At 40.8% G+C, this 26210-nt stretch overlaps 1 protein-coding gene across 9 annotated transcripts in view; it reads right to left on the bottom strand.

Moving 5' to 3' along the window:
- Window positions 1-19496, bottom strand: part of SYNCRIP (synaptotagmin binding cytoplasmic RNA interacting protein) — a 30595-nt gene extending 11099 nt beyond the window's left edge. For 3 of the 9 annotated variants that reach the window (XM_002690201.7, XM_002690202.7, XM_005210907.5), the window contains exons 1-9: window positions 18444-18583; window positions 16919-17078; window positions 16096-16214; window positions 15879-15986; window positions 13157-13270; window positions 12881-13057; window positions 4013-4148; window positions 2775-2980; window positions 91-240 (exon numbers count right to left, since the gene is read on the bottom strand). In XM_002690201.7, the coding sequence (XP_002690247.2) occupies window positions 91-240; window positions 2775-2980; window positions 4013-4148; window positions 12881-13057; window positions 13157-13270; window positions 15879-15986; window positions 16096-16214; window positions 16919-17066 (1158 nt within the window). In that variant the 5' untranslated portion in view covers window positions 17067-17078; window positions 18444-18583. Of the gene's footprint in view, window positions 1-90; window positions 241-2774; window positions 2981-4012; window positions 4149-12880; window positions 13058-13156; window positions 13271-15878; window positions 15987-16095; window positions 16215-16918; window positions 17079-18443; window positions 18584-19383 lie in introns of those variants that run through there. The other 6 variants (XM_005210908.5, XM_024996982.2, XM_024996981.2 and 3 more) reach the window with 6 other exon arrangements.
- Window positions 19497-26210: the final 6714 nt, after the last annotated feature.

Genomic DNA, 26210 nt, shown 5'->3' with positions numbered 1-26210 from the left:
TTCCTTCAATTTTCTAAAACCTTCTGATTTTAGGATAACTAAAAATCATTAGCCGCTAATTAGATACCTATTATTCCCCCAGTTATTTACCTTGACAGCACCATCTCGTTCATCAAAATGAATGAAAGCATAATCTTTTAATTTCTTCACTCGTTCCAGTTTCCCAAACTGACTAAATGCCTTTTCTAAAATCTCTTCTGTTACAGTATTAGCCAGGTTGCGTACAAACAGCACTTTTACCTGAAATTTAAGAAACAGAAACTTCTATATATTTCCAAACAATTAAATTTCCAAGATGCCACCATCCCAACCCTGCAAACTTAACTTTAGTCACAATCCATTAGAAATATAAACTAGACTAAATTTTCAACTCATTTGGGCAAACATTAAGGCGCTACTGAATTTAATGGGCAAAATTCTAAACAGATATCTCAAAGATGCACAGATGGTGACTAAGCATAAGAAAAGATGCTCAGTATCACATATCACATGTCATTAGGGAATTGCAAATTAAAACAGTGAGATATCATTACAAAGTATTAGAACGACCGGCCAAAATACAAAACACCAACACCATCGAATGCTGTTGAGAATGTTGAACAACATATTCACCGCATTAGAATGCAAAATTATACAATTTTGGCAGCTTCTTACGAAACTAAACTTACTTTTGTACCATATGATCCACTAATCACACTCTTTGGTACTTACTCAAAAGAGGTGAAAACATGTCCACACAAAAACCTGCATATGGATGTTTAGCATACCTTAATTCATAATTGCCAAAACTTGGAAGCAACAAAGCTGTCCTTCAGTAAGTGACTGGATAAATTTCAGTTCATTCAGACAATGGAATAATACTTAGTACTAAACAAGAAATGAGCCATCAATCCATGAAAAGACATGGAGTAAAAGAAGGTATCTTAAATGGTTACATACTATATGATTCCAACTATGTATGTGACATTTGGAAAAGGAAGGACAAAGCTATGGAGATAGTAAAAAGAGCAATATTTGCCAGGAATGAAGGAGAAGAGATGAAGAGGCAACCATGGAGAATTCTTAAGGCAATAAAAATATTCTGTATGATACTATGATAATGGATACAAGACATACATTTGTCAAATCTATAGGATGTAGAACACCAACAGTAAATCCTAATGGAAAGACTGAATTATAAAACTTTTCATTTGGATCACTGATTATGACAACGTACCGCTCTAGCAAGGATACTGATAGTGGAGGAGGCTGTGCAGGTATGGTGGCAGATGTGTATGGGAAACCACTGTACTTGCTGCTCAAAAACAAAACACGCTATGCACAGCATTTCCTGAAGTGAAGTGAAGAGTTGCTCAGTCGTGTTTGACTCTTTGTAACCCATGGAATTCTCCAGGCCAGAATACTGGAGTAGGTAGCCTTTTCCTTCTCCAGGAGATCTTCCCAACCCAGGGACTGAACCAGGGTGTCCCTGCATTGCAGGCAGATTCTTTACCAGATGAGCCACAAGGCAAGTCCTAGTACTTTCCAGTAGTTATTATTTTACAATCAAAATGGAGGTGGCTATTTCCTAATAGTGTGAATACTGCTCCTGCTAAGTCGCTTCAGTCGTGTCCAATCCTGTGCAACCCCAAAGATGGCAGCCCACCAGGCTCCCCCATCCCTGGTATTCTCCAGGCAAGAACACTAGGGTGGGTTGCCACTTCCTTCTCCAATGCATGAGAGTGAAATGTGGAGGTGAAGTCGCTCAGTCACATCCAAGTCTTCATGACCCCTTGGACTGCAGCCTACCAGGTTCCTCCATCCATGGGATTTTCCAGGCAAGAGTACTAGAGTGGGTTGCCATTGCCTTCTCCAAACGTGAATACTATGCCATCTTAAAAAGCAGCTGAACTTAACAAAGCAAGTCAAAACTAACTGAAACCCTTCACAGAGAAGAATATTCAAAGCATTGTTAAGATAAATTCTTCCAATCCTGAAAGATCCTCAAAATACAACTACAAATTTAACCTGGCTAAAAAACATTATCACTTCCTCCTAAAAGTAGCATCTGAATTTCTTAATCTTAGAGGGCTAACGAAAGCTTAATAAGCCAAAGAAAAAAAGAATGAATCCTAAGTATCTCTGTCTTCAAGAATATTTACTGTTTAATATTCACAACTCTGATACCTCACACTCCTTTCCTTATTTAAGTGAACTCACTCTATTTGCTGGCCTATCACCATTAAAGAAGATTCTTAAAAAGACAAAGGGTGGAATAACTTAACTGTGAGCTGCACTGGTAAAGTGGTAAAGTGTTGACTCAAGAGATATTTGTTCTCATAGATGTCTCAACAGACTGCTGAAGCAGGATACCTAATAATAGCTAAACCTTGTAACTGCAGCAGCTCTGCTGAGGCCAGTACAGTTCACTATTTTTAGGAGTAGGACTTTTAACATAAAAACCATGTAATCAAATGGCGCCATTCTCAAAAACTTACAGAAATTTCTTTTTGAATCCACACAAAAATCAAAGTCAGTCATCTCCACAGCACGTAGGCTAACTACTTCACGAGAGTTATGATGCTACACAACTATGGCTGAGGGTCCATGAATAATTTCTGTATTCACCCTCCATGCACTTGTTATTTACTTCTGGTGTGTGGCCTTTAACACAGAACACTTCTATCACTTTCAAAGCACAGTGTAAGAAAGCACACAGTTTTCCTCCACTCTCTAAAGCCTCCTGCTGCTCCCACCAACACCACACAGAACAATCTTAACCCAACTGTCATTACCTTTGCCATAACCTCAGGATCGGGGTCTTCTATAGGATCAGCCCATTCAACAGTTCCAACATTTCCCCAGACCTTGACTTTACCACTCATTAACCTACGTCTTGCCTGCGCAGCTGTTTTGTGATCTTCATATTCAAGGAAACAAAAGCCTCTGTTTTTTTTCTTGTCGTCTGGTTGGTGGTATAAAATGACGTCTGTAAGACCCTCTGAAAGGAAGCAACCATTCCAGGGAAATTAGATAAAATAAACAAGAATAAGCAGACTAAAAGATTTTTTTGCTAATATTATACTTAAATATCAAAATGAGAACTAATCTCTTATCTTCACAAGAGATAATATACTGAAAATATCGGTCCAGATATATTAAAATATGTATTTTAATATATATAAAAAAATACTCAAAATTCTGTCCAGCTCAAAAATACTGGTCCAGATAATTTACCTAATCCACACTTTCCCAAGTATTCCTAATGCAAAAATCTCCATTAAAAAAAAAAAAAAAAAAGGTACCCTTTTTACTTAGACCTGAGGACTATTCTGCTTCCATTAATTAGACAACAGAGAGGCTCGAAATCTTTACAAAACTCTTTTAGGAAAACCAGAAATATAAAATGTTTCATCCCATCCAAGTAAAACCTAATTTTTAATGGCACTCTCCTGGCCTCAGATATCAATATGTTTATGTCAAATGAAATAGACTATCTTAGTATTGTATAAGAATTTCAAATGATCCTGAAAACTGGTAACAGGCTGATAATTTGCTAAATATATTCTAGGCAGATAAAACTGTTTTCTTATAAAAGCCTGTCACTTGGAAACTTTAATTCAAAGACAATGTAGGCTCTCTGCTTATAGCAAGAGTACTCACTATTCCTATAATTTGGAAAATCAAGTCATTACCTACCAAATATTTTTACTAAGAATGTCAACCAGAACCTCAACATGCATAAAAACACACAAAGAAATACAATCTTCCAAAACAGGAAGCACAACAATGATTGTGCAGATTGAGTTCAAATCCCAGATGTATTCCTTACTAACTATCTAACATTCAGCAAGTTATTTCCCAAAACCTTCTGATTCCATGTCTGAAATATGCAGATACCTATCTTACATGGCTATAGAAAGAATAAAATGAATCAATAAATGTAGTGCTTAAAACAGTGCTTGGCACATAGAAGTCTGCAATTACCTTAAGTGTTACAACTTGCACCTCCTTCCAAATAAATCCAACTTACCTGTTACTTTGCTAAATTCTTCAAGAATCTGTTCCTTGGTTTTACTCTTAGGAATAGAGCCCACAAAAAGCCTGTTGTTGGCAACCGAGATGCAGACACCAATGTGTTTTCCAGAACGAATTTCGTGATTATTATACTGAAAGGGGGAAAAGTGCACCATGTTTTAAAAATACTTAAAATATCCTATGACAGGTGCTTATTACAGAAAGACACACAAATCCCATACAGAAAAGCAAGATCTTTTAACAAACTAAGAATTCAACACTTAAGTTTATCAAGTATCCTTTAAAAAATTATAATCTGAGACACAGGAAGACTGTAACAACAAAACACTGATCACGTTTATGAACTAAACCAAAAATTGTCAAGTCCTTGAAATTTAGCAAATCTGATAAGATTCCAATCTGTAAGCAGCTTAAATTCCAAATTACTGATTACACAATACCTTGTTTTCTACTTAAATGCATCCTGCTGACTATTTCCATGTAAGGAAAATAGATTCAAATTGTCAACAAGCTTTCTGTCTTTCTGTTAATCAGCACTTCAATCTTATTTTTCCATCTCCCCTAACCACTCATAAAAAGTTACAATAATGATTCTTCAGCTTCAAATCCTAAGTCTAAAAGAAGAACCTCACTATTCTGAATCCGGCTGTACATTCCACCCCCCCCCCCACTTCATTTTCATCAAGCCTATGATAACACTGGAGAAAGACAAGTAGATTATGGTGTAAGTATAGAAGCAACTATAAAACTATAGTAAAATGTAAACAATCTTCAAGTGACCATAAATCATAAAAGGCAACAAAACCATAGAGGCAAAACCCAAAAAGATCCTATCCCTGTTATTCTGATTCTTGTGCAACAGGTACATAAGGTATGAGTGAAGGAAGTACAACTAAGTCAGAAAATTGATTCCTCACTGTCCCTTTCTCCATTATCTCCAGGTATTCAAAATTAAACATGAAGTTCAATCATCTTTCCCTCCAGTTCAGTTTTGTACTTTTTACCCCAACTCAGTTCATACTTGGCCAAGTCTCTGGTCATCATTTTGAACTGTGGTGTTGGAGAAGACTCTTCAGAGTCCCTTGGACTGCAAGGAGATCAAAGCAGTCAATCCTACAGGAAATCAGTCCTGAATATTCATTTGAAGGACTGATGTTGAAGCTGAAACTCCAATACTCTGGCCACCTAATGTGAAGAGCTGACTCAGTGGAAAAGACCCTGATGCTGGGAAAGAGTGAAGGCAGGAGAAGGTGACGACAGAGAATGAGATGGTTGGATGGCATCACCAACTCGACAGACGTGAGTTTGAGTAGGCTCTGGGAGTTGACGGACAGGGAAGCCTGCCATGCTGCAGTCCATGGGGTCGCAGAGAGTGGGCAACTGAACTGACTGACTAGTCAGTCAATCATGATCCCAAGATTACCTCTATTCTTTACACTTATGCCAGAGGCATTCTTTTTTTTTAATCACAATTTTGCCTATTAGGAAAAAAATATCCCTCAACGACTCCCCATCAGCAAAACAAAGTTCAAATAGCTGAACATCAGTAAGCCCATCCTAAAATTCCTCCCGCTTCTTCCCTTTCTTCACACTATTGTAATCGTGGCTAATGATGTCAGTTCTCACACTGCTACGCCTCTGAATATAATGCTTTCCCTGAAACTTCACCATGGAAATCTCTTCTGCATACCTGTAGATTTGAGCTCAACCAAATACTTTGCAATCCCTAAATTCTATAAGGATCAATAAAAACACGCTTCTATGTTAACACAGATCAGTAGTTCTCAACAGGTGTAGATTTTGCCCAGGGAGGGAGGAGGCACGTTTGACAATATCTAGACAGATTTTGGTCAACTAGACCTCGTGGCTTAGAGGTGAAGAATCCGCCTGCCAATGCAGGAGAGGCAGGTTCCATACCCTGAGAAGAAAATGGCAGCCCACTCCAGTCTTCTTGCCTGGGAAACCCCATGGACAGAGAAGCCTGGTGGGCTACAGCCCATGGGATCACAAAAGAGCTGGACATGACTTATCGACTATAAACAGGCAGATTTTGGTCAACTAGAGGTGGGACTTGCTCTTAGTATTTAGTGGGTAAGTAGAGGTCAGAGATGTTACCAAACATCCTATAATTCACAAAATAGCCCAGCATGATAGCTATCTAGTCTAAAATAGTGCTGAGATTAAGAAATACTGCCCTGGACTTTGTTTTCCCATACTATTTGTATTTAGACCAAGCACCTCTTAAAAGTAGAAATATGCAGTTATCTGCAGATAGTAGACCTATGGTTGAATCCATCATTGCATGGGATTATGGACAATGAGACTACAATATCCCACCACACAAGTAAGTGAATCTAAGAACACAATAAACTATTTAAGACATGTACATTCCCTAGATTTTTACACATAAGCATCAAATAGCCAGCCTTAGCAACAAATCAATGACTTTCAATTTGGTCATTTAGTCTGTAATTCCAGAAGTTGACCAAGGAAAAGAGAGAAAGAGGAGTTACTCTGAAGATGACAGAATTTGGTATCACTTTCCCTTTTTTGTATTTTTGTTTTCCAAATATTCTAAGACCAGGGGCTATGTACTTAATAATGCTGCTTCAAAATGGTGATAACTGTTGCCATTATTTTCTATATAAGCAAAGTTTCTTCCCTTCTAACCTATCCTCACCAGCCCTGCTCTGGTTAATCAAGGTAGGGTAGGTAGAAGGTATTTAAAATGACAGTAGTCTGAACAACTGTCAGACCTGGTGGGTTCCCAGGTAACACCAGAGGTAAAGAACCTGCCTGACAGTGCAGAAGATGTAAAAGACACAGGTTTGATCCATGGGTGGGGAAGATTCCCCTGGAGAAGGAAATGGAAACCCACTCCAGTATTCTTGCCTGGAGAATTCCATGAACAGAGGAGCCTGGTGGGCTATAGTCCATGGGGTCGCAAAGAGCCAGACACAACTGAAGCAACTCAGCATTCATTCATTCAGTCTGACCAATAGGAAGCTATGAATATTTAGCAGGATTTATAAAGAAAACTGTAACTCTTCATCCACATTTTTTTTTAATTTAAAAAATGGAAACATTTTTAACTGACCCATAGAGAGTAAACTGGCTCTCCAGTGAAGTCATTAAAGGAAAAAAGACTCTGGGCATATTGTCCAAATGAAGCAAAGTAAACATTTTCAAAGCAATGTCCGCATCTACAGATTAAGCATGCACTTTTCCATGTATATTTTGAGTTAACTTTTCTTACTCTAGCATTTTTAAGGCCAATCTATCATCTTAAAGTCAAAATTAAACTTTACATCCTAGCAAGTGAGTAACAGTGACTTAGACTGTAGAAAGGCATTACAAACAACTGTTCTGATGCTTACTAGAGATTCTAATTTAATGCTGATAAACCCTTACTCTCAAGGGTTAAGTAATCAGGACTATATAATGGTATCAAGATAAACAAAAAAATGTCTTTTCCAAACTAGGAAAGTTGGCACTGAAATTAACACGTTTTAGAAATCTAGCTTTCAGATCCAGTAGCACAGTGAGGTAATCAAATAAAACAAAGATGAACCAATATAGTTTCAGTATTTCAGAACACCAAAATGAACTGTACAGCCTGGAACATTCCCATCACCCAGGCTCAAAAACACCAAGTCACTCTTTCCTTGCCTCATAGCCAATCAGTCAACAAATCCCGAGAAACTCAGCAACCTCAGATTTGGAATCTGATCCAGAAGTAGTTGCTCAGTCCTAACTCTCCTTATAGCAGCGAAACAGCTGCCTCCCAAGCCTGTCCAAGTAAGTCTTCTTTACATTGAGTCAAACCTACTTCCCTAAAAATTCTCCAATGAATCTATTTCCTCCTCCAAATGAGGCACTTCACATACCTACACACAATGCTTACAACTCAGTCCTCTTTGCTTGGCTAATCATTCCTTCTCTGAAATTGGAAAGTGCCTCCAGGAGTGCCACGAAACAGTGACATTCATAACACAACAACACAAATGCAGGCTAAGACTGAGGAGTCTAGAGTAAGCTGGAGACTATTCTAACACTTCTAAACACCGGCTTCTATAACATGCAGTCCAAGATTATCTCAGCTTATTTGGCAATCATACCACACTGCTGAAACACTACAGTTTACTTGTGAGTAAGTTGTGTATAGGACTTGACTTTCAACCCCCCTCAATTCCACCCTTCTGATATAAACTACTGTCCCAGGCTATCAAAATCTTTCAGATCCTTATTTTGTCATCCCCCATGGCATTTATCACTACATGTAGATTCAAGTCACCAAACATCTCAATCAGTCCAACTATACCCTCATTCAAATCACTAATAAGGAAAAAAGAAATACCATCTATAACATATTTACATTATGCAACCTACACTAACACTCAAAACTTCAATGGTACCATGCAACTCAGTCCAGTAGTCAATGACTACTGCCTTTTAGCATTCACTTAAACAAGTTTCATCTTTCTTCCCACAAATCACTGCTTCAACTCATCTATTTCCTTCACTTCCCTCCCTATTCAAACCTCTTTAGGACAAAGCCTTCTCTATCAACCCCAACTCAAAGCAATCTATCCCTTCATCCTTCCTTTACCCTGTGACCCATCAGCTTCCACTTTAATTAGTTGTAGTTAGCCTCTCATGTTCCAGAAACCCCAAAGTCAAGAACTGGATCAAACTACTTGTACACTCATAGTTAAAGTTTTCATGGTATTCACAGTGAACGTTTGCTAATTGCTACTTAAAATACTTTGTGGACCTCTCTTGTCAGCTGCATTCATCAAAGTGGTTGTACACTGGTGTATACAACCACTGTGGTGAATAAACCATCAGTGGCTATTAAAGTCACAACTCTTAACGTGTAAATAGAGGTCAGTATTCCAGTCTTCGCAAGAAGTTTTTTTTCAGTAAGACACTTACAGTGTATTGGACCATAATGGGCACTTGCAGAGCCAGTTGCCCTGGGCTCCAATTCCAGAAGCACACATACAAATACACATACACACCTGCCTGCGTTCCTCTTGGACTTTGTGACAACACCAAATGCTACAGAGGACAAAGTGTCACCCTCCCCATGCATCTATATTAATCCCTAGGGCTGATGGTAGCAGAGAACAATTGCAAATGAAAGCGAGAAAATCTTTGAATAAGACAGCACTGGTCAGCCGGTCAGGTTATTTATCCAGTACCTATTCTATAGTGGCACTGTTCTGAATGTCAGGGACGCAGAAAAAAAGCAAATTCTCTGAAGGGAAGAGAGATGCAAATGTTTCAAAGTCAAGAAATAATTTTAAGTACATCTAAACATTCTTTTTTTAAATCATGTTCAGTATACTATCATGGGGCAAGTGGGTAGTAAACCTTTCTTAGAAAGGCCCTCTAAGAAAATCTGATTGATAAGAAGGCAGCAGCTGGGCTAACTGGAAGAAGTGGTGGAAAGCCCAGAAGGCAAACTTGAGTTGGAAATGGTCACAGCTTTTGAGGAGAACAAAAAAGGCAAAGTATGGATGGAACGGTCATAAAGAAGAGTAGGAGGAGAGAGGTTAAGCAGAAACTTGAGCAGATAGAGCCTTGTTTAGAAGCCATTATTCTCAGGATGGGAATGCTGCGATCTAACCTACATGGCTAAATGGTAAAACCGTAAAGGGGCAACGGAAAGCAACGAGACTAGCTAGGACTCTTCAAATGGTACCTCAGGCTAGGGTGGTAGCAGGAAGATGGTACAAACTGGTTAGATGCCAGAAATAAACTTGGCAGCAGAGAAGACTCACACTCAACACCTTTTAAGACCACCTAAACCACTACACAAAGAATCAGGCTCACTGGCAACATAACATATACTGCTGGTTTAAACTGTTATGTCCAGTTAACAGTACTGCTAAGTCACTTCAGTCGTCTTCGACTCTGTGCAACCCCATAGACGGCAGCCCACCAGGCTCCCCCGTCCCTGGGATTCTCCAGTCAAGAACACTGGAGTGGGTTGCCATTTCCTTCTCCAATGCATGAAAGTGAAAAGTGAAAGTGAAGTCACTCAGTCTGTCCGACCCTCAGCGACCCCATGGACTGCAGCCCTCCAGGCTCCTCCCTCCATGGCATTTTCCAGGCAAGAGTACTGGAGTGGGGTGCCATTAAGAACACGCTAAATAAACCAAACCTGCATGGCCCTGGGCAATCCACCCGGTCTATTTATTCACTGTAGAAAAAAGTTATTTCACTTACCTTGAAGAATGGTTTGCAGTGGTATTTAAAAGTAATAATGTGGCACAGAGCACAGCTCCTGCGCCTTAACAAGCAACAAGTGGCAGCTATCAAACACCTTCCCATAAATTTAGATCTTGCTTCCACAACTAGACTATCATCATTTACAGATACATTTTCTTATTCCCCCAAATACAAGGCAAATGTTAGCTGAAAACAGGGTGACTAAGAAGTTTGCAGTTGCTTCTAACTTCAAGTCTCTTCAGCTGTTAACATCAACCCATTTCTACAATTCAGATGCAAATTTAAAATCTACATTTTTTATTGGAGGTCATTGTCAAATTATATACATCAAAAAATAAGACCGAATATATAAACTATCTCAATATAAGGTATGTCTCAAGATACTCAAAGTATAGGAAAGCAAAAAGTGATGCTGCTTCAATCTTGTCTGATCTACAATCTAAAAAAGACATTTTCTCAACATTTGATTATGTACATCTAGAACAGTTCAACTATCTTATACAAAAACTTCTTTGATAAAGCTGTAATTCAAGTAGACTTGTGATATGACACAACTAGGAACAGTCTTCAAAATACACTCCCTTAAAAAACACATCTGGGGTGTTACATCCAGGAGTCAAAACAAGGTAGCATAAAACATCCAAATCAACTTCAGTTTTTTATTTCTCTAGAATGTTTCATTTCCTCAAAAGCCTAGTCCTTTCTTTTACTGTTGTACTAAGGCAAGTCTCCCAATTCTATCACCATAATCCTAGCTATGGTAAAACATCTCTTCAGAAAAAGCAGTAAGAATACATCCAGTTCATCCCAGTACTAACATCCCAGTACTAAGACTATCTTTAAAAAGACACCAAAGTGCAGAGCCTCCTACTGATTAGACAGCAAAAAGTAAATATTCCCCCAGATAAGGACTCAAATTCAAACCCAGAAAAAAAATGTAAAAACATTTGTTTAGGACAAGAGCTGTTTCTAGACGAATCAAAATAGCTGTTTGACTATCTGGAAATTTCTGCGTTACAGTCAAAAACTTAACTATGTTATTAAGACTACTCTAAGCCTACAGCAATGCAATTTTGGACTATATTATGTTAAGCCAAGGCAACTGCCCAAACTGAAACATATTTCATGTGTATTTATTGGCACTCAAAATTGTCATGTTAGGACTGGTTTATGTATCTTCTTCTAATTATGGTTTCTTTACTATAAAGATTCTGAACATCACCTAGAAATACTCTAGTGAGGACCTACCATAATTGGTGTATTTTGGCAGCAAAAATTTAGTCAAGTGTTGGTTTAATAATTCCTATTAAAAATAATAAATACACGTATCATTACTTATAACACTAAGTAATCACACCACTAAACAAAACTAAGCTTTATGTAATACCTAGTAAATAAACTGGGTCTGACATCATTAAATTCTACACAAGCTTTTTGTAGTAAGATAAGATAGCTCATTGCCTTCTCAATCACTGTACATTTCCACATTAAAACTTGCTGCTACTTTATTACTATCTGGCAAAATGTTCTTTTAGATTCAGCTGAATGATTTCTACAGTTTATCTTTCCAGAACCCTAAAAAGTTCTCAATTTCACTTGAACTGTTTAAACTAAAATCTTGACAGTTAATGGGACGCTAGAGCTATATACTCTCCCTTCTGTAATAGCATCCTTGGAAAGAAGGGAAAAATCAGCCTTGATTTAAACAGAAATATCCAAAAACCTGAATTCTTTATTCTTCCCAAGTAGCATACTTTTCTAATGTTAACCTTACAATATTCAATTACACACACCAATAGAAAGATGCAAGCTATATAGAAAGCTAAATGGAGTGTATTTGTTTGCTTTTTCTCCTTAAGGCTTGCCTGAAAATGTGATATAGATGATGGTGAGGAAAGAAAAAATAAAATTCAGGAATAATCAGTCTACGAATTTCAAGTTTGCCAGAATTACCCATATAACACGCAAGTCAGACAGCGCAAAACAAATAATCTGCCATAGTGAACCATTTACAAAAGTTCCTCCCCAGCTGCACTTTTTGATAGATTTCTTGGATTGAAATTAACTTATGACATCTTCAACTACAAAATATAGAAACCACTTGAGTCACAGAATTTAATAAAACTAATTTGAAGGAGTTATATAAGCCATAACTTGAAATATTAAAGTTCTTTAAATTGGGAATATAACTAGGTCCTCACCTGACATCTGCTATTTTTAAATCAAATACTGCCATTCACCATAAAATCCCTATTTCATTAACTAGAAATTTATCATCACAATGTCTTCATGAAACATTTCTAAAAAGGGATAGCCAGATATGGCCCAACAGGAGCCCGGTCTACTACAGTTACTTTCCTACACCTTTTAACATTCCTAAAATTAAAAAAAAATCACTAAGCCAAATGTTTCAAAGAACCAGTAACTATAACTCCACCACACTACCTTATAGATCCCGAGTCAGTTCAACTATACCCGCAAAAGATACTGCTATAACGTGTACACGGAAAATGTGAAAGACAGTGCCTAATCAGCACTTCAAAAACATTCAGTTAACACAATAAGAAAAGGCCTGGCTTTAATTATAAACAGCAAATGTGAAGACTGAAAGAAAAAAAAAACTCACCAGTTTAACAGCCTCCTGAGCTGCTTCTTTTGTACAAAAAGTGACAAACGCATAACCTCTATTGAGACCTGTTAGTGGATCCATCATTAAACGAAGATCCCATATAGGTCCAGCTTTTTCAAACAATGGAACAAGTTCATCCTCAAACAGATCTCTTGGAATCTTCCCCACAAATATCTGTAAATTAAATATGCAGTAAAAACCATGGAGAATTTCTATAAGAAACCAGACACGTGTACATTTACTACAAAGGGTACAAGTTTTTAGTTTCTTTACCTCAGTGCCAACAGAAGGCTGCTGACCTGAATAAACGGAATCTGGAGGCGGTCCCCCATACTTCCTCTGTCCAGTGGTCACATCGAGTGTGTAGCCTGTTCTTTCCAAGAGTGCCTTAAAAAGTTGAAAATGTCATTAATATATTTCATTCATAAGACCACACCCGTGCAGCAAGCAGTTATGAAAAAATCAATTTTGTTCAAATCTTTCCATTTATATTGGCAATATTCCCTACTAACAGGTTTTTGTTGTCTGTTTTAGAACTCTTTTAATGTGTGCTTATAATTCATAATATGTGCTAATTTATAATGAAAGTTTCAGGATCCTGGTCAAGTAATTTTCTGGTCTCCAATTACTGAGCAGTGCTTAGTGAACAACACAAAATATTGATTCATCAACTCTGAAGGCAAGGTTTATCTATTCTGCCCTTCTAAAAAATGACTGCATAATTAAGCTGAAATTCTCTCCTGAAGGAGGAGGTAACTTATCTCTCCCAAACCTAGCTTTCTTACCCAACAAATTTCCCAGTAACCCACACTCCGAGGTACCTACTGCCATTCTGGGAGTTTCACCAACCTTTACAAATTACACTCCTCCAACTAAATCCAGAAACTTAAGAGGAGATGCAGGAAAAATAACCTCTTATTCATTTGACATTCAAGTAACATGCTTCACAGGACAGCATGGATCACTCAGAAAAAGAGCCAAAATGATTTTTGGAAACTTTATGAAACTGCAACACGATATAATCTCTACACATTAGCTCCCTAAAAGTGAACTGTTAAAATTTAAACAACTTATATTTAACTCAGAGCATAAAAAGATTCTTTTTATCTCTTATTATAAGCAAAACAGTAGAAAGTAGTCATCCACTGTTAGCCTAAGGAAAAAGCAAGATTATTCCTTTTCCACCATCTCACCCACAATGCACAAAACTAGTTTTCTAAATAAAAAGAATCTAATAATTAGCTGATAAACTTTGAAATAAACTAATATCAAGCACATGATAAAACTTATCAGAATGCTGTTAAGTGATGGGGGGAGGAGCACTTTAGTTCTTAAATGAAAAAGACTGGACAGATTTTATTTCTACCAACTCTTTGTGACCCCATGGACGTAGCCTAAAAAGCTCCTCCGTCCATGGAATTTTCCAAGCAAGAGTACTGGAGTGGGTTGCCATTTCCTACTCCAGGGGATCTTTCCCAACCCAGGGATCAAACCCAAGTCTCCCGCGTTGCAGGCACACACTTTACCTTCTTAGCCATCAGGGAAGTCCTTATTTCTACCCAAAGAACATTAAACAGTTATGGAAAGATACTGTAATTGATAAGAACTCTATTCCTAAATTCTCTTAACAAAAAAGTCCACAAAGTGGTACACGTTTTAAGCAGTCTTTTTCTACTATACCCAAATATATTTGCTTAACAGTGCAATATTGGGTTAGTAACAAAAATAAACTCAAATCTCTTACTATCACATAAACTAAACCATTAAATGGTTCATCTTTCCTTTTTCCCCTATGCAATCCCTGTGCTTCTTTCACTTAAATCTTCATACAACCCAAATAATATCTGTTTTATGTCAATCCCTAAAAACAAAAAGGAAACACTTATTCCCTCTGAAAAATAGTCTATAAAAATGTCTGATTTCTTGCCACAATTTAAGTCACACTAAAGCTTTACGCCACTCCCTTCCAAAGACAGAACTGAATGTTTCACAAACTAAATTTCCAACTTTTTATAAAATTTTAATAACTTTCAGTGTAGATTTACTTACAACTGATCTAATTACAATGAGTAACAACTATATATTCCATTTCTTTGGAAAAACTAGATTTATAGTTCAGATACAATTCACTCATTTGAAAGCCTCAATTTTATACATTAACTACTAACTCCATACTTCTCTCTTCCTATACCATTAAAACACAACTGACACCCATCCCTTCCTAATAAGTTATTTTCTTAAACTAGAATCCTTGGTTCAAGAGCAGGGGCAATATGTTAAGAATACTACATTAAAACTAGTATGATCATCATATTTTCTATGAACCAAAAAATCAACACAAGTAAAAAACACAAAGATCAAAACCTAGTTGACTTTACTACTATGTGACTTGGGTGAGGGCAAAGGAAACTTCTCTCAGCCTCAGTTTCTTCATTTACATGTCTACAGTAATCAATTTTTTCATTAAAAGCTATTTTAGAAATGAACAAATTAGCCTTAAAAACCCACACTAATGAATGAGGAAGAAGGCATTGTTAAAATACTAAACTCATTTAATGCGGGGGCTTGAGAATCCTAAGAAAAGCAGTCAATTGCTAAATGTACACTCTCCATCAGTATGGGGTGAGCTGATCCCTCCCCTTTTGGTTCCACTGTCAGTTAACCTGGACTTGCAGGTTTCATATGAAAAATATGGTGACTGTATTTCTTTAAATCTTTTATTTAGAATACCATTAGTAAAGAATACATGGGTAACAAGCAAAATTTCAAAGTTGTTTAGAAACAGAAACTGTTGAAGGCAGGACACTTCAAAAAATAATAATGAGAAAACATTAACAAATTATCTCATGGTGTTTAACTCTCAACATTACCACACACACACAAGGAATAATTTCACACCCAAGGAATATTTACCCAAGCTAGAAAATAGTCAGAACAACAAACAAAAAACTTTAAAAACTGAAAGGAGTAAAAAAGAAACTTTTAAAAGCCATACCTTAATTTTTGCTTCATCTGGTCCTTTGCTAGAATCTGCAACTTTGGTCCCCTGTTTTTCTCTCTGCCTATAAGTCTTCATGACTCCACATAAAAAGGCACTTTTGTTCTGTAAAGGAATTTTCCAATTATTTTCAAGAGTAAGTCTTAAATATACCTAACTGAATAAAAGTCAAAACTACTTTTTTTTTTTTACAATCATACCAAATTAACGTTACCTGAACATGAGAGAGATCACTGTCTTTAAACTGCTGAAGAACTGCCAATGCGCCGTCTTCATTGAATTCTTTTAAAGCTTCGATAGCTCTTTCATCTAAATCGCTATGTGCAACCAGCCCTGGAGAAGAAAAAACTTAATTAGTTGTCAACTTTTAATATTTTTAGAAAGTTTTTTTTTTAAAGACCATGTTTGCCAGTGCAGGTGCCAACTACAAATTCTTCCATTCCTCTTTATCTATATAATGAAAAACACACATACCTTAACTATTATGAACTAAAGAAGGCCTCTCAACCATACTTAAAATAATGAGTCAACTTTTTTATCTTATCCTAAGTCAGGCAGTTCTGAACACCGAGTATTTCTAAGGTAAATACATAGGCTTACAAATTCTAAAATCAACCAACAAAGTACAGAGCATGACACGGGAACCTCCACTCAATTTCAAATACCACTAAAAAAAGCAACAGCCACACCGAGACAGACTGACTACAGGTCTACAATTACCAAGTTATTTAACCAGAATCCTACCACAAAAATACCCCCAAAAGTCACACAGCCTGCTCCCAACATTCAGCAGCTGTTGCTACCTGCTACCATCATATACTTAACCATCTGGCCATCCAGCCTTTACCACCTAACCCTTCCTTCTTCCCTCCCTCTACACACCTTAATCTCTAGTTCACAAGAACCTACTAGCACAACAAGGCAAAAACTCCAGGTCCCACACTTCTTGGAAACCACAAAAAGTTGCTATTTTAGTTCAAAGCCAGAAATCCAATAGAAAAATTTCATAATGTAATTTTGCAAGTGTTAGTTCTTACCTGCAACGTAAATTTCATCTAGTTTTTCAGCAACTTTCTGTGGTAAACCAGCATCAAGCAATGTCTGAAAATTTTCTGAATGGATAACTGCAGAAGTAGTATCCATGGGCTCTTCAGTACCATTTCCATTAACATGTTCTGTAGCCATGTTTCCAGAGATCTGTTCAAACGCAATAAGCAAAATTAAACTAGGGTCTTCAAAAAGGGTAGGACAATATGAGAGCCCCAATCTTGACTTTCTCTACCAATTTCTACACCAGCAAGCCTATACATCCCTTTAAACAGGCCTTAAAGTCACTGTCGCCTGACAAGCCAGATTTGGAGCTCGGGGCACCAAAGGACGGATCCACTACGTTTTTCCTTAGCACCACCCCTGACTCACCTGCTAACACTCCCTAGGAAAAACCACATTACAAATGGAGCCCAACCAGCACGAGGACGAGCCAGCGTGCCACATGCAACTGTGCCCGTACAGAGAATGAGGTGTGTGTGGAGCAAGCAAAGCTGGGCTTTTCCCTCTCAAAGGTAAACCCCCAAAGTGCGCGCTTTTCCCGCCTGCCGCTTAAAGATCAGTAACAACAGCCAGCGAAGAACAAAGCGCTCACACAAGCTACCTTCCCACCTCCCCGCTTCTCCACCCTTCACCCCCGCACCCCAAAGCCCGCCCCCGACTCCGCACCCAGAGCGGCAGCCTCACCGCCGCGGCCACCGGGAACCCATTAGAAACACGTGCTCCGCGCCTTCAAATGTCCTACAACTTCCTTCAAACGGCAACCCACCGAATCCCAGGCCAAGACTACCGTCACCAGCTCCCGACAGCAACCCAAAGCCGCGGCCGGAGCCCCCAGCCAGCAGCAGCAGCACAACCTCGCCCCTCGACACCGAGGCCGCGGCGGCGCCAGGCCACAGGCTCTCCCCGCCCCCCAGCGCCGCCGTCTCGGCCGTGACACATGGCTCTCTCTCTGCCCCGGGCGCCGGCGACCCCCGGCCGCCCGCCCGCCCCGCCGAGACGTGCGCCGTGGCGCACGGTACAAGCCCCCACCCCTGGCCGGTCCTGGCAGCGACTGCGGCGCGGGGGCCGCCGGTGCCACCCGCGGGCCGGGGCCGGCAAGCCGGCGGCATGAGGGCGTTCCGCGAACTGCCCCACGCCCGCCAGACCCCAAGCACCACCCAAGCCCGCCGCGCGGCTGCGGGACGGAACCGGCTCCTCTCCGCCCACTCCCGCGCCGCGGCGACGGCCACGACAGCACCAACTCCGCCGCCCCTCGCGGTCCGCGCGGGCCACGGGGCCGCCTCCTCCCTGGAGCGCCGCAGACAAAGCCCGAACAGCGGCAGCACATGGAGGGGAGGAGGAAGTGACGGCGCGGGCCGCGGCCTACTCCCGAGCAGCCCCAGTCAACGTGCTCCCCTCTCCCTTGGAATCCATTTTCCAGAAAAGCCGGTTTCTCCCCGCACCGCCCTCCCCCAGCTCACTCCACAATGTCACGGAGCTCCCTTCCCAGACCCGGGTCCCAGCGGTCGTTACCTCCCCGTTGGGCTGCGGCGGAGGAATCCTGTCCGAGGAGATCCGGTTGCGGGCAACGCGTGCTCGCTGCTCCCTGTGTCCGGCGCGAGTGGAGCTGTTGTAAAATGGCGGCCGAAGCTCACGCCGCTGGCAGCAAACCCGATCCAGTTCCACTCGCCTCCGAGCGCGCTCCCGGTGCGCGCGCGCGCCTCCGCGTGACCCCCCTCCTTTCCTCCCCTCCCTCGCGCGTCCGCTTCTCTCACTCACTCTCTCAGCTCCTGCCCTCCTCCAGCTCCTCCTTCTCCTTCTCCCACCACCACCAGTCTCCGTCAGCCCTCTTCCCTAGGCCCTTCTTCTTCCCCTCCCTGCTTCTTTCTCCCACCGCTCGCACTGTCGTTCGCGGCCGCTCCAGCACAAGTGGCCGCCCTTCCCCTCCTAGATGCACGCTTGCTCACTCGCTCCCTCCCTCGCTCGTTCTCTCGGCCCCGTCCCCCAGTCCCTGCCGAGTCGGCTCCTGTCTTTCTCTCTCCCGCGCTGACGTGACGACGTAGCCTACGCCTCGGGACGCGCGCCCGCGGGTTCCGCCCCCACTCCCCACCACCCTCGGTCTTCATCACACGGGAGGGCGCGAGACCCCGCCCTTCCGCTCCGGCGGCGGCGGAGGGGCCAAGAGTGAATGAAAGGCCCGCCCCTTCCCCTCCCGACACTCCCCCTCCCTCTCCCCTCCGGGTGGGGCGGGGCGGGGCGGGGCGGGACGGGCCGGCTCAGCGTGTCCCACTCGTTCTCCTTTGTCAGGAGACAGGCATCTCCCCACCCCGCCCCGCCCCACCCCAACCGCGGCACCACGCGCACGCCACCCCCACCGAGCTCCCGCTCGCCCCACCCCCCGTTCAGTCCCGGGCCAGCCGGGAACTGGGCTGGGGACGCGGAACGCGACTGCAGCTGCCCTGAGAGTACCCACCCGTCCGTGCGCGCCCGGCCCCGCGCCCTCGGCGCCGCGGCCGCGTAGCCGTTCCAGGCGGTGTCCACGCCGCTGCCTCCCCGCGCTCTCCTCGCTCGGGAGGCTGCAGGCGCACGTGTCCCCCGGGGCGGGGCGAGGCAGACAATGGAGCGGCGGGGGAGGGGAGCGGCGCGGAGACCCGCGGACCTTTGGTTCACCTGGCTGGAGGGACCTGAGTACCCGAGTCGCTCCGGGATGACTGGGTCTCCCTTGCTGGACAATGGGAACTCCGGGGCCCCAGCCCGCGTGGCTTCCCTTCCACGGGAACCTCGGGCGGAGGGAGGGGCGCCCGGGGCTGGGACGAGGAAACCCCGGCTGCTTTTGAAGGGGGACCGGCTGTCTACAGTGGAGCAAGGAGCTGCTCCCGCCTCGGGATGATAAGAAAGCCAGATTTGGAAGCGAAACCGCTGGGTGGTGAAGAGTTGTGCAATACTCCTTTTCAGTCCCTGGCCTTTTAAGCAGTTACGGGCTTCCTCGCAGCACAGTTTGAGCAACTTGGTGCAGCACAAAGCTGCGTGGTTTGGGCAACTGTGAGGCACATATCTGTGTTTCTTTTCAAAAAACTAAAGTGACATTTCTTCTGTAACCGTGTACTAGGTACAAGAAAGACAAGACAAAGACATTTGAATTTCAGACGCGATGTGGATATTAATTTTACTTAATGAAGCTGTAATGAAAAATAGGAAGTGTTCTTTTAATTAAAAAGCAAGCTTATTTTTAAGAGCTTACTGGTTCCCTAAACAATCTATTCTGTGACGACAAATCAGTGGTGCAAGAAAAAGTTAGGTGACTACTCTTCAAAGTGCTTAAACACATCATATGTCAAATTATTCTCATTGGTGCCTGGATGAAGATATAAAAATTTTTAAATAATTTGACAAGACCTGCCACACTGTTTAGCAAAGATCTGAGCTCTTTATTACCTAAAATTTCTTACTGTCATACCTGGTCCTGCTATTGTATTCAGGTAATTCAGCAATAAGAGTTCATAATTCGAAGGTTGTAGATAATGTTATAAATGAAAACAAATAACCAAGATATCTAATACAAAAATACAATCAAAACTGAGCAATCCTATACATTAAAGAATGAAAATAATCGATCTAACCATCCAGCACTTTCTTTTAGACTTTTCTTAAGATCAACTTTCCTTTAGAAGAAAAAGAAAAAAAGTGCCCTTACCTAGGTAATGTCTACCAGCTGACCAGATCCCCCAAATTGAAATCTCTAGTTCTTCTTCCACCCGGAATTCCTTTGTCTAACCCACCCACCCCCAGACCTTTATGTGGGCGTTAGGCACTCCAAATCAACTTTGCAAAAAACAGCACAAGATCTTCCTCCTAATGATCGGTCTCCAGAGTTCCCACCCCAGTGAATGTCCCTCACTTGAATCCAGCAGCATTAGCTGAAAGCCGGAGTCATTCAGGACAGTACGTGCTCCCTCAATGCCCTCTCAGTTAGTCAAGTTCTGTACATTTTGTCTTCCTGATATATCTATTTCTATCTATGTTGCAACCAGGGGATAAGCTACCATCACCTACTACCTGGATTAGTGATACAGCCTGCGGATTCATCCATCCTTGAAGCTTTCCTAAACCATTCAAAGCTTGTGTGTGTGTGTGTGTGTGTGTCTGTCTGTCTTTTAATTGCAAATAAGACTCTGTAGCATCTGCTTAAAGCCCTTCATTAGCTTCCCAGTACACTTAGAACCAAATCCTTAACTAGATCAACAAAGCCCTCTATCTGGTCTGCGCCACACGTCTCCCCAGCAAAATCTCTACCCGCTTCCGAACTTTCCACTGGCCTTCCCTCAATTCTGACGTTTCTCAGGATGGCACACACTGAGCACCTACACAGAAACCTGGTCAGAGATGCCCTGAGCAGGCCTGAGAAAAAAGCTATCAGGCATGCTCTCCAGTTGACATCCTGTTGAGAGAAGTAATAGTATAATTTTCCTCCTGACCTACAGAACTTATGAATTTTTTCAGTACCTACAGTAATATCATGGCACAGTCCTAACTCCTTTGCAAAGCTGACTCGAGGTGGTTTCATTGTTGTAACAAATTTATTTCTTAAATGCAGGCAAAGAGGCTCAGAGACACTCTTATCTCTTAACATTACTTTTCTTGTTCCTGCTTTTGCCATGAAAATTAGCAAATATATTTTTGGCTTGATGCCAAAGAATTACTGCTGTTACTGAAACATGGGGAACTCCTAATAATTCTTTAAAAAATAAACTAGTAGATAGATTCATTTGGTACAATAGGTGCATTGGGCTAGATTGAAATGTATATGAACGATCGGACACAAGAAAGTTCTCAATAAATATGTGTCCTCACTTCCCTGAATCCTCTTTAGTAGTGAACACAGGATTTGATGCTCAATAAGTATTTACTGAATGAAACCAAATGATGATACGGACTTCCATGGTGGTACGGTGGTTAAGAATCTGCCTGGCAATGTGAGGGACTTGGGCTTGAATCCTGTTCTAGGAAGATCCTACATGCTGCTGGGCAGCTAAGCCCATGGCCCACGCCTGGAGTCCATGCTCCCCAACAGGAGAAGCCACTGCAATGAGAAGCCCACGAACCACAACTGGAAAAAGCCTGCACACAGCAAGGAAGACCTAGCGCAGCCAAAAATAATAAATAAAAATAACATGCATATGTCATATGTCCCTAATAAGAAAAAACATGATGATAGGCTGAGATGCAAACAGCCTTGATATTAACCCCAGATGGGTTACTAATGAGTAGTGTGAGCTTGGATAAACCCATTCACTTCTCAGAATTTTGATTTCCTCATCTATAAAAGTACACTGAAAGATTTTTTAAGATCTAGCTCAAACATTTTACAATATATTTTTTAAAAATTTCTCAAACTGTTTCTCCAGTTTTTCACAGCTTAAAAATATTCAGATATCATTCATATTTGCCACTTAAGATCTTCCTCATTTGAATCCCAACTTTCCTTTATAGCAAAATCGCCAGCTATACCCCTTATTTGAACCCTTGCCCCAAACAAAAATAACAGCAACAATGACAAAGACTGATGATATTTGATTTGAGATATCACCCCACCACTGTAGATGTGGAGAAATTGACATGCACATTCAATGCTGGTGGTTTAAGAGGTTTTTTTTTTTTTTAATAAATAATAGTTGCATTTATAAGCCCTGCTCCCCCAAGTCTGTTCTTCCATCCTTCCACTGTGAATGTCTTATAACCTGGTACATGCTGTGCAGCTTGAAATTCCACTTCTAGCCTCTGGGGCAACCAGATGTGGCCGGGTGACTTAAGTCTCTCCAAGGGAGTGAGAGGATAGATTGATATGACTTTTTTTAAACACAATAATTAGACTATAATACGTCCTGAAGTATTGTTTGTAACATTTATGTGTGTGGGGGTGTGTTGTTTGTAAATATATACATAAGCTAAACATCCAGTGATAGGGAACTGGTTGAATAAATTATAATGTGCATACATTGAGTCAGTTATTCTGGAGTCATTGAAAAAAATGAGGTAGCTACCAATATCCTTACATGGAAAGATATCCAGGCTATCTTCTTAAAAAAAAACTTTAAAGCCACCTATAGAACAATGTACAATGTGACATTTACTCGTTCAGTTGAATATCTTCTGCATACCAAGCTCTGTGGTATGCACTAGGTTCACAGTGTTATATGTCAAGATTGACACAGATTTATCCCTGGCTTGTGAATCTTGCAGGTCTGTGCATATGTACATAACAAGGTATCGTGGATATAAAGATTTTTGTTTCTAGAGAACAATTACAATTAGAAAAAAGGATAGGGTGGAGGGAGACCATCATACACTTTTTTACCTCGTACACTTTGGTAATACTTGTTGCAATAAATATTTTAAGTTAATTATTTATGGACCTCATTACTGTTTTCCCATTCAGGTAACCTTTGAATTACTGAGAAGATGGAGACCTGTTAATTCGCAGTTAATCAAAGGCAGGCATGAAATCACACCTGTTTGGCTATTTTGCTTGTCATCCATATTCTTCCACTACTAAATGCCAAACTGCTTTTTTAAAGATCATATTTTCTTCTTTTCTTTTCTATATTTTCTAATTTTTTGTAATTATCATATATTAATGTTATAATGCAAAATGGGGGCTAGAATTCAAATGGGAAAAGTTCACAGCACACCTTTGTTCTTTTCACAGAACCATAGAAACCTAGTGTCAAAAGAGACTGTGGAAGTCATTCAGTTGACTCTAATAATCAAGAAAGTTTTTGCAACATCTCTGACATCTTATTTTCATGGTAATTGAATGGCTGCTATGTTAAAATTAAAAACTTCTGCTCTGCAGAGACACTGCTAGGAGAATGTAAAGAAAAGCTATAGACTGAGGGGAAATCTTTGCAAAACATATGTCTGTTACAGAACTAGTATCTAAAACATACAAATAACTCTTAAGACTCAGCCATAAGTAAGAAATAACTAAATTTAAAAATGAGCAAAAGATCTAAACAGACAGTTTATCAAAGAAGATATATAGATGGCAAATAAACATATGGAAAAAAATGCTCAACCTCATATGTCATTGGGTGGTAGTTGGTGGTTTGGTTGCTAAGTCGTGTCCAACTCTTGCGACCTCATGGACTGTAGCCTGCCAGGCTCCTCTGTACATGGGCTTCTCCAGGCAAGAATACTGGAGTGGGTTGCCATTTTCTTCTCCAGGGGATCTTCCTGACTCAGGAATTGAACTTGGGTCATTAGAGGATTAAAAATTCAAAAAATGAGATACCATCACACACCAGTTATCATGGCCAAACTCAAAACACTGACACTGAATGCTGGCAAGGATGTGGAGCAACAGGAATGCTTATTCATTGCTAGTGGAAATGCAAAATGGTACAGCCACTTTGGAAGACAGTTTAGCAGTTTCTTACAGAACTGAACGTACTCACACCATATGATCCAGCAATTGTATTGCTTGGTATTTACTCAACTGCACTGAAAACTTAAGTACACACACACACACATAAACCTGCACATGGATGTTTATAGCGACTTTATTCATAACTGCCAAAACTTGAAAGCAACTAAGGCATTCTTCAATAGGTGAATGGATAAATAAATTTTGGTACCCATATAGTGAAATATTATTCAGTGCTATAAAGAAATGCACTATCGAGCTATGAAAAGACATGGAGGAATCTTGAATGCGTATTGCTGAGAGAAGCCAATCTGGAAGGGCTATGTACAATATGATTTCAACTATATGACATTCTGGAAAAGGCAAAACTATGGAGACAGTAAATAAATCAGTGGTTGTCAAGGGTTCAAGAAGAGGAACAGAGGGTGGGAGGGTTAAATAGAACGAACACTGGGAATTTTTAGGGCAGTGAAACTATTCTGTGTGGTTCTATTAATAGTGGATACATATCACATATTTGGCAAAACCCATAGAATGTACTTGGAAAAGGCAATGGCACCCCACTCCAGTACTCTTGCCTGAAAACCCCATGGACGGAGGAGCCTGGTGGGCTGCAGTCCATGGGGTCACTCAGAGTCGGACACGACTGAGCAACTTCACTTTCACTTTTCACTTTCATGCATTGGAAAAGGAAATGGCAACCCACTCCAGTGTTCTTGCCTGGAGAATCCCAGGGACAGGGGGAGCCTGGTGGGCTGCCGTCTATGGGGTCGCACACAGTTGGACACGACTAAAGCGACTTAGCAGCAGCAGCAGAAGCAGCATAGAATGTACTACATAACGAATAAACTCTAATGTTAACTGTGGACTTAAGCTTGTAACAATGAATCAATATTGGCTTGTCAATTGCAACAAACTTACCCACTAATGTACAATGTTAATGATAGAAGAAAGGCCTGGGGGAGGAGGTATATGAAACTCTACTTTCTGCTCATTTTTCTTAAGTCTAAAAATGCTCTATTAAAATAGAGCATTTATTTATTTTTATTTTTAAAACAAAACCTATTAATTTTTAAAATCTTGACATTTTAAATACACTTGAAATGCTAGTTATTCTTCCTATTGTTTTTAGCTTAAAAAAAAAAGTATTTATTTATTTGGCTGTGCCTTGCAGCACACAAAGGAATGATGCCAAAGCTGAAACTCCAGTACTTTGGGCACCTCATGTGAAGAGTTGACTCATTGGAAAACACTCTGATGCTGGGAGGGATTGGGGGCAGAAGGAAAAGGGGATGACAGAGGATGAGATGCCTGGATGGCATCACCGACTCAATGGACATGAGTTTGAGTGAACTCCAGGAGTTGGTGATGGACAGGGAGGCCTGGCGTGCTGCAATTAATGGGGTCACAAAGAGTTGGACAGGACTGAGTGACTGAACTGAACTGAACTGAACTGCAGCACACTGGATCTTTAGTTGTGGCATGTGGGATCTAGATTTCTGATCAGGGATGGAGCCCAGGCCCCCTGCAATGACAGTGCTGAGTCTTAGCCGCTGGACCACCAGGGAAGTCCTGCCTTTAGCTTTTGTTTTTAGTTAGGAGTTCAGATTCAATTTAGCTGTTTGCATTTTAGCTTTTACAGGGGGAGATGATAGGTTAAGTTATAAGAAGGAATAGATTTTATACAAGTAAGTACAAAAAGAACAATGATTATGTAAACATACAGTCAAAGGATGGTTTTATCAAAGTATTCCCATTCTACTTGAATGGAATCCCAGAATATAAGCAATCTTTGGTTGTTCAGACATTCAAGATGAATCATGGCACAAAAAAGGGAAAATTTAGTAATAATTCTTTCACTGAATATGTCTATCATG

Source organism: Bos taurus, chromosome 9 (assembly GCF_002263795.3).
Source record: "Bos taurus isolate L1 Dominette 01449 registration number 42190680 breed Hereford chromosome 9, ARS-UCD2.0, whole genome shotgun sequence".
NCBI lineage: Eukaryota > Metazoa > Chordata > Mammalia > Artiodactyla > Bovidae > Bos > Bos taurus.
This window is presented reverse-complemented; position numbering and strand designations above follow the sequence as displayed.